The following is a 12,127-nucleotide window of genomic DNA, read 5'->3' as shown; positions in this document are numbered from 1 at the left end:
TTATAAAACTTTTTACTTTATTTACATTTTAAAGCGTATCTTGTATGACTAGACATATTTGGAAAAACTAAATATCCAGTTAAACTTGATGTTTACTAAGCCAAGATATATTAAACTGGACTAGTTACTCATGTCAAGAATTTAAGTTACATTACCTATTTTAGAAACTATCTGTATTTGTTTAGAGTAACCATAAAATTCTAAGCAACCAACAGCTTGCTCTATATTTTCAAGACTTTCTATTATAGACATGAGATGAGTTCGAAGATTTTAAAGATATATTTGTATATTATCTTTGCTTGCAGCTGTACATTGCATATACATTTTTACCTTATGAGTTTTCATAAACTAAGTATGCCTCTTTATCATTATTCATTTGTATTATAGTGCCTAGAACCACTGGTCATGAAACAGGACCCTGCTGTATTAGGCGCTGTACAAAAATAAAACAAAAAGACAGTCTGGGCCAAGTAGCTGACATTCCAAGTAGTTTAGGAGTACTGTCTCTCAGCTATTTGTTGTTAGCTCCTTCATCAAATTCAGTAGCATAAATTTAGCACTCCATTTCCACAAGGTTAAGCTGTTTTATATAGTTATAAAGATTTCTAATGGTCATATACTAGCAAATCTAAAGCTAAGAAAATGCTTTAACTGACAATAGATAACTATACAAATTAAATTTTTAAACAGAAACCTATATTCCATAAGACAGACAGACACAGGCACAGCTTAATTTCGTTTCCCTTTGTTTTATACTGGGAATTGGTAATAAACTGGATTAATGAATAATCTGTTCTACTGGGTCATTAACCAGTTGACTGTTTCCCCTCTCTTGGGTAGATCAGTGTGCAAACAAAATTTTTTATTGTGTTGTGCTGGGGTGGGGTTGAAGTTGAAGTTGCTGGGTATAAAACCTGCCTTTTATTCAGGATAATATAAGAATTAGTTAGGCTCCTTTTGGAATAAGATAACTAAAACAACAGGAGCCATTGCCCAAATCACAGGCCATAAGCAAAGCTGGTCAGAAATTTAGCTTTGCGGATGCAAAGATTTGCTGGATATTGGTTGGTGGATGGGTGTAAGTGGCACTCTGACAGAGAAGACAATCAAAAAGCCAAGGACATCCAGAAAAGCACTTGTAGCATGACTCTGAGAAAAATCTGAGAGCACTTTCTGGGTAGAGTGCTGGGTTGGCTGGAAAAAGAGGTTGGGAATATGGAGCAAAAAAGACTGGCTTTTGTTATATGTTCATTTCCTATTGTGTTGAGGGAAACAGGACTCTGTGTACATTCTTGTAAATAAACAGGTTCGCGTCAAGAAATATCTGACTTTATCATTAAGGCTGCAAGTCTGTCCTGCAGGTCACGGATATCACAGATTCTGTGCATTTCTGGGATCTCCATGACTTCACGCTGGCTGCTGCAGCTGCAGGTTGACCCCTGCAGAGGCGGCCCTGGAGCCAGCTGCTGGGGCATCCCTGGGGCCAGCAGCACTGGCTGCTGCTCGGGCGGTCCCAGGCAGCTAAACTCCAGAGCAGCAGCGCTCCTGTGGGCAGTGAGCCCCCACCACCAGAGCAGGGGCCAGCCATCGGCTCCCCTGGAGCCACAGAGCAGTGGTGCCTGGGGGCCCCCAGAGCAGCTAAGATTCAGTCAGGGGTATTTATAGTAAAAGTCAGGGACAGGTAGCGGGCCATGTTCTTTTGTTTATTGCCCATGCCCTGTCCGTGACTTTTACTAAAAATGCCCCTGACTAAATCTTAGCCTTATTTATCATCTATATCTCCTCTGAATGGAAACAACCTGGAAGGCCCCTGATGATTGGCTAATTACTCAGGTCAAAAGAGGTTATGGAAAGGGTGTTTTCACTTGTCCACTTAAAATACTTAAGATTTGTAAATTCTTAAAGTTACAGCGAATAAGGTTCTTCTTTGAGTATATGTCCCCATGGATTTTCAGTAAAGGATATGTGCGCTCCCCGGCACTCTTGATCAGAGACTGCAAAGTAGTGTCTGTAGCCAGTGTCTGCGCAGTGCAGTGTCTCATGCTTTGAAGGAGGGCATATAAGGAGATTTGAGGCCAGTGCCACTTAGTTCCTTCTCAACGACCTGCAGCCCAAGATGGAGCGTTCTGTTTGCAGCATTCAGCTTCCTCCCTTTCGCCTTGGGAATCCTTAATTTCTTATTTACTTCATTATTTTATAGTTTCTCTATTTAGTTTCATTTGGTTACTCTTTATTTTATTTAGCATTGTTGTGCTTGCAGGGGCAAGGATGGCTTTCTGACTTCTCTTTTATGGACCTTTTTTTTGTGCCAGAGCACAACTTATTACGCCCAAACCCCCAGGTTTTAAGCCCTGTCAGACCTGCCATTGGTTCTTTCCCCATAGTGATGAACACTGAAGTTGCCTGTGGTGTTTGGGGAACTCCCAGGATCCTTCTAAATGCAAGGTTTGTCTGGGTTTAAACGGTAGAGTCAAAAAAAAACCAGGGAGACTAGACTTAAGTTCTTGTTAATGGAACATGATCTAACTCTCTGGAGAGGTCTGCTCCTCCGAGCTCGTGCTTTGGCCTCTATGTCACAAATCACCTTGGTCTCCGTTGTAGTCTTGTTTATGGCTCCAGAGAATAAAACTCGAAAGAAGAAACAATACTCCTTTTCCCTGCCTGGAGAGGTATAAACCATTAAACCCGCTCTCAGGAGACCTCTTGTCACTCTAAGAATACAGCAGAGGCACCGACTGAGTCTGCAACGGACGGATTGGTACTGTGGAAGAAACCCCACTTGGACAACATACCTGCCACCAGAGTAACCGCCACAATGGCACTACCTGACAGCCCTGTGTATATAGCAGCACTGCAAGGTATCATCTATGCCCCAGCACCAGCAGCTCAGTGTACGTCTGAGGTGGGAGATGACTCTACAACCACCTCTGCACTGCAAAAGCCTGTGTCTCACCATTCGGCATTTCCACCTCCAGTACTGACACACACCTTGTCTGAAGCTATCAGAGACCTCCACCTCCTTCCAGGTTCCTTTCTTCAGAGGATTTCATAATCTCTCATGAGCCTGAGTCTCCAATACTGAGTTGATTTATTAGAGTCACCTCTCCAGTACCACCCTGACAGCTGCAAGTTGAGGCTTGCTTAAGCCTCCAGCTTGGTTAGGACAATAGAGAACCCCCTCCCCCCACCCGCCCCTTAAGCTCAGAGGAGGATTCATTGGACTCAAAGATCTCGGAACAGGATGTTATCCTGGTACCGTACTATCCTACTCCCGTGAGTCCTTTTCTTGAAGAGGATTCTAGGGTACTACCAAATACCATAGGCTCAGTGACTGTGGTTTTCTTTGGGGTCCCTTCCCTTATCCCCCTTCCCAGTGGGGTTGCTGTGACTCAGAGGATCCCTGCAATGACTAGTACCATTGGATACCTGAGAAAAAGTCACTGGTATTGTACCTGCAGACTGTCCTCTTGTACTGCACATCACGGTACTGTGCACTTCTCAGGTACCAGATGATTTACAGAAAGAGAAGAGTTTCAGGTCAAGGACACCTCACCTCACTCTGTAAGGTCATCTCTGGATGAGACAGTAATGCCATCACTGCAGTCCTACACTGGTGATTTCAAAGCCTTTTGGGACTTCATGAAGAGGCTAGTGGATTCTCTTCAAATCTCATTTGAAACATTTCTTGGTGGACATCCTGAATATTAACTTACCCATCAATGAGGCATTGTTATCACCCGCATATGCCCTATGGCAAACACCTGCCACAATCCTATTAACGTGTAAGTGGGCAGATAAGAAATTTTATTAAAGCTAATGCTAAAATTATATAATACATAGGTTTAGAAAAGAATGTCTGTACATCTGGGTATAGTGCTTAAATTATCCAAAAGAACAAAGGTTGGTTTAAAAGTATATAGTACATAATCAGCAATAACCCAAATAAGATTAATAAACTTAAGATACAATTTAGATATTAGCATCCAAATATTCGGGTACATCACTCATGAAAAGTTATATAGAGAGTTGGTTGTGGAAAGCAAATATATCAATAAGTGAAGATTGTCCCTCAATAATTGAGAATATAGACTAGGTTGTCCATTAGAAGATGCAATCCATCAGGGAAGTATTTCAGTTACTTTCCCAACTGCGCTTCTCATTGGCACTCTAGCTCATCATTCCTGGTATTGCCGATGTCCGGTAATATGTTTTAGATAGATGTCTCTTGACCACCTGATGGCATCCGACACCATAAGTTGCCACATCAGCTGAATATTGTGTTGACTGATTCCGTATTCTCTCAACACTAACGCATTGCTGGGTCCCATGTGCTCAGGGCTCTGACGATCAGCGTGTGAGTTTGAACCTTGTAGCCCCTCACTCTCAAGGCACATCACCTCAAACTACATCCCCCCAAAAGGAATGGACTACTACTTCCACCCTAGCCCTAATTCTCTTGTAGTCAACCAGAGAGAAGCAGTCAATCTTTCTCTAGGCCTTTTCCATATGACAAGAAATCCAAGCGGCTGGATTTGCTGGGAGGGAAGAGCTATTCAGCAGCTGTTCTCCAATTTTGTATTGACAGCTACCACGCCTGAATGGCAAAACACAACTTTAACACATACTCCAAGTTTACACACTTCGTTGACCACTTGTGACAAGACCAGAAAGATTCAGTTTCTCTCTCATCACTGCAGCACAGTTGATTGCAAAAGACTTCCTGACAGCTTCTCTACTGAGGCTGACAGCCTCCAGGGCCATGGTGGTGATCATGAGAAGAACATCCTGTCTCCAGTCCTTGGATCTTCCAAGAGAAGTACAGAATAACATGGAAGACCTGCTGTTTAAAGGGCATAAGTGCTTCAGTGAACACACAGATTCCAGAGCAATGTTGCAGTCACTAGGGATTTATGTGCCTGTGACTAAAAGGTACTTTAGTAGATCTCAAACTGCTCAAAGATCTAGATCATTCCAGTACCATCAGCACACTTTCCCTAAGCCTCAGGAGTGCCTCTGGAGACTGCTGAAACCACAAAAACGAGGGCTACCCACTCATACTTCTACTCACCCAGACCCTCCCTATAAAAGGCACTTTTGACACCTTAGTTGAAGGCATCAAGCAGCCCACTCCATCGGATCAGTTATTGTGTGACTACCCTGCCTTTTGGAGACCGACTGTCCCGCTACTTACCAGACAAGTGGATATTGGAGGTTGTCAAAGTGGGTTACTCTATCCACTTCCATTCCACTCCTCCCTTCCCATCCCCTTTAGGGATGCTTCTCATGAGGAAGTCCTAAGATAAGAGGTTCATTCTCTTCTCCTGGGAGCAATAGACCCAGGTTCATTAGAGTTCATTGGAAGAAAGTTCTATTCCTGTTACTTCCTTGTTCCCAAGAAAGACAGCGTGGAGACCAATTCTTGACCTCAGGAACTTGAACAACTGTGTCCTAGCACAACACTTCAGAATGGTGATACTAGTTACCATAATCCCATCCTTAGATCCAGGAGACTGGTTCATTGCCCTCAACCTACAGGACCCCTACTTTTCATGTAGCCATCACCCCTCACATAAGCACTTTCTGTGTTTTGTAATAGGGGCAGATCACTGTCAGTATTGAGTTGTCTCTTTTGGACTGTCCACAGCCCCGAGGGTGTTCACAAGGATTCTTTCAGTGGCAGCCATTTGCCTCTGCCATTGGGCAATATGAGTATTCCCATACTTGGACAACTGGCTTCTCAGAGGCCGGTTGCCCAGGAGGTCCACTTAGCAATATCCAGGGCATTAACACTATTCCAATGTCTGTGCCTCTTATAACTCTGTCCTTATAAAAGGTGGTGTATGGGAGGTCAGCCATCAGCGCTCCCAGCTCCCCGATTCATCTTGCTGAGGTGATGGCAATTAGGAATGAAGTTTTGAGGGCGAGGTGGGGAAGGGAGCAGACAGCTATTTGTTCAAAGAGGACTCTCCTTAGGGCATTTAGAACCAGGCTGAGGTTCCGCTGTGGAACTGGGTGTCAAATCAGAGCAAACATGTTGTGTAGACCCTTCAGGAATCTGGCTGCGATAGCGATAGTCTTTTCTCACCCTGAGAAGCCCTGGATGGATGTGGGCCAGATGTACCCTGACAGAGGCTCATACGATGCCCCTCTCACTTTCTCTCAAGGGTGTCCTTTGAATGTAATGTTAACCAGGAGCTTTTCCTGTCAATGTTCTGCCCAAAACCATATGCTTCCAAGGAGGAATCAAGCCTTCATTCCTTGGACATCAAAAGAGCCCTTGCCTTATATCTAGACAGGACTAAAACCTTTGGGCCTCTCCCGGATTATTTGTATCATTCATAGAAATGAAGAAAGGTCAAACCAATTTCCACCAGAAAGCTGTCTAAGTGGGTTTTGGGTTGCATCTTGACCTGCTGGTGTGCAGCCTCCTTCCTGAGTAACAGCACATTCCACTGACACTCAGTCCACTTCTGGAGCTCTACTGAAGGATGTTCCCATAGCAGAAATCTGCAGGACTGCTATTTGGTCTTCTGTCCATACTTTTGCCAAGCATTATGCCATCTTACCTCTGCCAAAGATGACACCACCTGTGGTGATGCAGTCCTACAAACTGTACTGGACTTCAGTCACTGTTTGGGAGTTTTCAACCATGGAGCACCCACAGGGACAGGTACTCAAAGAGGGAGTGGTTACTTACCTTACAGTAACTTGAGTTCTTAGAGAGGTTTTGTCCTGATGAGTGCTCCACTTTCCACCCTCCTTTCATGCTGCTGTGGATCTTCTGGCTTCATGGTCAAGAAGAAAATGAGTGGCAGCCGGCTTGCACCTCCTTATATACCCTCATTCAAAACACAAGGGACTGCTCTGTGCAGGCCTGCAAACTACTTTGCAGTCTCTGATTGAGCATGCACAAGCGCATGTACATCCTGCAGAGCAACATCCTTAGGGATAAAACATCTCTAAGAACACAGTTACTATAATGTAAGTAACCTCCACATTTATTTAGCAAAATGTACAGTGTGTGTTTGATTTGGTTCCATGTAGTACTGTTCCTTAAACTCAGTGAACCTAACTTGTGCCGACAGTATCATGCTGCAGGAGATAACAGAGTAGCACTAAAGAGTACAAGTTCTGCAGTCTGACCTTCTGCTCATTGGCAGTTAACTCCTTTCCTGTTCTGCAGAGCACCTGGTGAAGACCATGAGCTGGGTCTGGCTCCGAAGTTGGGGTTGCCACTTTGCCAGGCTTTGGTAGAGTTTGACAATGGAAATTATGACAAAACAGTAGAATTACTTCATCCAATTCGCTACCAGCTCTTACAGATAGGAGGCAGCAATGCTCAGGTAAAGGGGTTGAAGGTGTTTTCTTTTCTTTTCCTTTTTTTTTTAAATTGCATTTGGGTAGGGCTTGTTTGTCTTTCTATAGCATGTGTTACACTTCTCTTTTAGTTTTCCTTTTCTAAATTTGTGATAATTGAGACAAATTTACAAATAAGTACTGTGTCTCAGCTGCTTAATGTTGTTGGTAAAAGTAGATTCCTCCTGGATGGGTTTACCCAGCCCCTAGAAACCAAGCAGTTGTTACTTGCAGCATTTATTATTAAATATTAACTTATGTTCCTTTTTTTGACTTCTCTTGTCAGAGAGATGTTTTCAACCAGCTATTGATCCATGCTGCTTTAAATTGCAAATCAAAAGCCCATCAGAACCTGGCCAGGTGAGTACCACTTGCTAAAATACAGACTTCTGGATTCCATTATATATATCAATAGAAATAGTATTTATGAAAGCAGAAATTGTCAATGTTTTTAAACATTGTAAATTGTAAGTAAAATTATATGCTAGCAAAACTAAAGCTATGTAGTATTACATTTAATCTTTTAGGGCACAATCTGCAGCAATTGTCAAATATTAACTTCGTTCAGCTGCTACAAACTGGGCTGGTCAATGTTGTCAGTTCATTGGCAGTCAATAGTTCAGCTACAAGAGCCTGTGGTGAAGGCTGGGATCCTCGCAGGGCACAGCACAGACCCCCAGCTCGGGGTGCGAGGAGGAGGATGCATTCCTGGCCACGGAAGGAGGCTGCTGTGCTGCTGAATGGCTCCTACTTGGGCATGGAGCTGTTCAGCAACAGGGTGGTCTCCTCCTCCTCAGAGTGCTGACTGGAAGGTCTCTGCTCCACTGGGCCAGGACTGCAGCCTTTTCTGCACTTTGTACCTGCAGGTATCAGGTGTCACCGCCCCACTCAGTCAGGCGTGTGGGAGCTTCCCAGCAGTGAGGTGATCTCCCCTCCCACTGGGCCAACATGCAGGGGCAGCTCTAGACATTTCGCCGCCCCAAGCACGGTGGCATGCCGCAGGGGGTGCTCTGCCAGTCGCCGGCCCCGCGGCTCCGGTGGACCTCCTGCAGGCGTGCCTGCGGAGGGTCCGCTGGTCCCGCGGCTCCACCGAAGCTGCGGGACCAGCAGACCCTCCGCAGGCACGCCTGCAGGAGGTCCACTGGAGACGCGGGACCAGCGGACCCTCGCAGGCATGCCACCGAAGGCTGCCTGCCTGCTGCCCTCCCGGCGACCAGCAAAGCGAGCCCCACGGCATGCGGCCGCAAGCACGCGCTTGGCGTGCTGGGGCCTGGAGCTGCCCCTGCCAACAAGACTACAGCCTCCCCAACACCTTCTGTCTGCAGAGATTAGACTGAGTGTTTCACTGGCTCCACATAAATGCAGGGAGCCTTCTGCTGCTCCACTCTCACGGCTCCACTTCCTCACACCCGTGACAGTGGAGCTGCAGAGGGCTATCTGCATGGCCACAGGACCAGTGACACCCAATCCCTGCAGGCTCAAGGTGTGGGCAAGGCTGCTATCCTGGCAGGGCAGAGCAGATGTGACAGCGGGACTGCAAAGGACTCCCTGCATTTTAGCAGGAGCTATTCAGCTGTGGAGTGGCCTCCCCCATGGCCAGGGGCTCCTAGTCCTCTTCCTCGCAGTCCTGGCTGGGGGTCTCTGCTTGGCCCCACCAGGATAGTTGCCTCCCCCCACACTTTGTGGATTGGGTTTTCACTGGCCCTGAGGCAGCCCTATACAGCCGTGCTGTCCTGGACCCACTCCTTCACTCCCATGACAGCAGAGCTACAGAGGCCTCCCTGCATTGCCACTGGCTGGTGGCACCTGATTCCTGAAGGCGCCAACTGTTACCAATTGATTCTTCCTCCTCCAAGCCCCCAATTTCAGTGTGTCAGCTGAAATTGATGTTTGGTGTTATCAGTTCAAGTGGAATGCTGCCAAGCCTACTTGTTGTCGAGCCGTATTTCAGCTCTCCATTGTGCAGTGTGGTTTTAGTAGAAATCACAAGAGCTGCTTGCATGAGCAGAGAGCAGACGCATTTCTCCATATAGACGCCTATTGAAGGAGGCTACCTGTGCAGACCAGCAGAAAGAATTGCAGCCTTAAGACCAGATTCTCTTATACTAGTCTGACACCAGAGTAGCTCCACTGACTTCACTGGAGTTAGTCCTGATTAACACAAGTGTAAATGAGTGGTGAATCAGACCCCTAGCTTCTAAGTAATGAAAATCATTCCAACTTCCCAGGTATAAAGAGATTCTTCTTCTGTCTCCCTGTCAGAGAGCCCTAATGATCAAAACTGGACAACATGCACACATTAGTTGGGGGTGGAACATCAAAAGTAATTTGAGTGGATAGTCTATGTATGAGACCTCTTATTTCAAATGTTTGTTACGGTTAAGGATTATGAGGTGTCAGAGCAGGAGTGGATGGTTAGTGGTAGAAGGTGATTTGGAATAAGGGAGCTTTTAGGATCTTGACAGGAAGAGAGGAAGATTATTTAGCACTGCCTCACAGAGTTCTTGTGCTTTGCTATTTTCAGTGTCACATGGCTGTGAAAACAGGGAACAATTAGTTGGAGAGTTAGAAATGGGAAAGGGAAGGTCACTGTCTTATTATATGTCCTGCTTGTGTTTGTGGTCAAAGCATAAATATGGGCATTTAAAAACATAGCTGTTCTGTTTTCTACATTGATTTTCCTTGAATAACTCATTAAAGTGCAAGTGACCAAAATGTTGACCAGCCTATTTGCTGCAACTAATTCCTTATTTTCAGATGACATATGACTGCTAAACCAGGAAACAGAAAAACCCGCTGCTATGATTTTGAGCACTGTATTTAAGGTCTTTTTTCCCCTTTTCCCTCTCCCTTACCTCCTTCAGATGCCTCCTATTGGAACGTGATGGTTTGAGACCAAATTCACCATTGACTGAGCGACTTATTCAAAAGGCATCAGCTGTTCATGCGATGGAGTAAATCTTAAATCTGTTATTCCTGTGGAAATAATAATTAGCACTATAATCAGTCGCTTTCTATGACATTAAAAGAATCAAAATAGGGAAAATATTGCATCAGCAGCCATATCAGATCTTCTAAATATCTGAGCTTTGGGAAGCTTGTTGTGGTGATTCAGCACTGTTGCTTGATCTTCTGGACACCTCTGATTCTAGCAAGGTTCTGACCTAGCTGTGTTTTGCAGGGCGACAGTAGCAAATGAAGTAGATATCAATCATTTGTTTAAAGCATGCTGAGCCATTGGTTTTTCAGGAGAGCGCATCTGTCTTATGCTTATCAGGTTGCGGGATAACACTGCTATTACAAAGTTGTGCACTGTCAGAGTAGGTAGTGGTGTTGCTATTCTAGAACGTGAGAGGGGATGGGTCGAGCTGTCACATGAAGAGCCTTTGAAAAAAGATGACATGTGGGATGTACTAGGGAGGAATAAATGGTGCCAAAATGTGTAGAAAGTGAACTAATATGTTTGGCCCAAAGTGACTTTTGGGCTTCTCCGCCATGACCATAGAAGGCCCTAACTCCGCAGAACCACTGCTGCAAATAGGGGCAGTATTTGGGAACCCTTTGCTTCCATGCGGTTCTGCTCCATTGGGCTCCTAATACATGTGGAGGTGGGGGAGGAGAGCAGGCATTTGAACCAAGGAATCCACGGACAGTCTTCCCGCAGGGAGTGCTTTAGCCATGGAGTTGCAGTAAAGATCGGGGGAAACGTGAATGAGGACTTCTACCACACACATAACACATTCATGCCAGAGTGACACCACCCAGCATGCAGCTAGACCCTTTTTGCCTGCCTGCGGGTTCCAGGATTTGGTTTCAAGTTCCTCAAAGGCATAATTTTGTATCATTTGCTATTAAAGTCATACAGGGATGAACTGATCTTGCAAGTCAACCGTTTCACAGTTGTTAATCAAAACTTATTACTTCCTGATGTTATTGCATTTTTAATGGAAGTTATATCCTAATAATGCAGCACATTTTTATAACATCAGTGGATAGTTTTAGAAAAATCTTTGGGCAATCTATTAAGAATTGTATAGATCTTTTTTCGTATGTAACTGTGTTTCTTTGATTTGCATTAAACTGATACCTTACTCCTACATTACAAATATAAGAGCCGACTTTATGACCATGTGATTTGTGGCATTACTAATAGTATCCTAAAGAATGTCATTACATTCAAGGAGATGGTGATTGATTATTTTTTTCTGAACTTAGGCATCACCAAAGTGACTAATGTATGAAACTGTGCAGTTTTTGAATATTTTGCATACTGGGATTTGTCTTTCTTTAGCAGAACTGAAGTCAAGCTGTTCTATACACTCCACGTGTACAAGGAAACCACAGTCTGACTTAAGGATTTAAGGTATCAAGTGGAGCAACATTATTCTCCCTTCCTCCCCCTCCTCAAACAAATCCCATTATGGGACTCATTTTCAGAAGTGGAATTGGCACCTGAACCATCTTCCTTAAATAGGTGTTAGACATTTTTGTTGCTAGGTAGATATACATTATAATCTTCTCTATCTTTCTCTGCCATCACCCCACTCCTTTATTCCTAGAATGAGTTTGCAGTGATTTCTTTTAAGTGTTCTAGATCCATAGTTACTCTTTGCATAGTTAATCTTTGTCAAATTGGAGTGAACTGTAACCACATTAATACTTAGGAGTTTTTTATGCTGAACAATCCCAAAGTGCTTTTTGAACTGTAGACACAGCACCAATGAAATACAGCCATAGCTGAGGTGGAGAGAAGCAACTACCACATACACAA

At 44.6% G+C, this 12,127-nt stretch overlaps 1 protein-coding gene across 1 annotated transcript in view; it reads left to right on the top strand.

Annotated features, from left to right (window-relative positions):
* Nucleotides 1–11,482, top strand: part of LOC115637836 (tetratricopeptide repeat protein 38-like) — a 33,064-nt gene extending 21,582 nt beyond the window's left edge. Inside the window, exons 12-14 of the mRNA XM_030539452.1 lie at nt 7,184–7,343; nt 7,643–7,716; nt 10,221–11,482. Of these exons, the coding sequence (XP_030395312.1) occupies nt 7,184–7,343; nt 7,643–7,716; nt 10,221–10,314 (328 nt within the window). The 3' untranslated portion in view covers nt 10,315–11,482. The remainder of the gene's footprint in view (nt 1–7,183; nt 7,344–7,642; nt 7,717–10,220) is intronic.
* Nucleotides 11,483–12,127: the final 645 nt, after the last annotated feature.

Source organism: Gopherus evgoodei, chromosome 1 (assembly GCF_007399415.2).
Source record: "Gopherus evgoodei ecotype Sinaloan lineage chromosome 1, rGopEvg1_v1.p, whole genome shotgun sequence".
Classification (NCBI taxonomy): Eukaryota; Metazoa; Chordata; order Testudines; family Testudinidae; genus Gopherus; species Gopherus evgoodei.
Note: the sequence above shows the minus strand (reverse complement) of the source record. Positions and strands in the feature narration are given on the sequence as shown.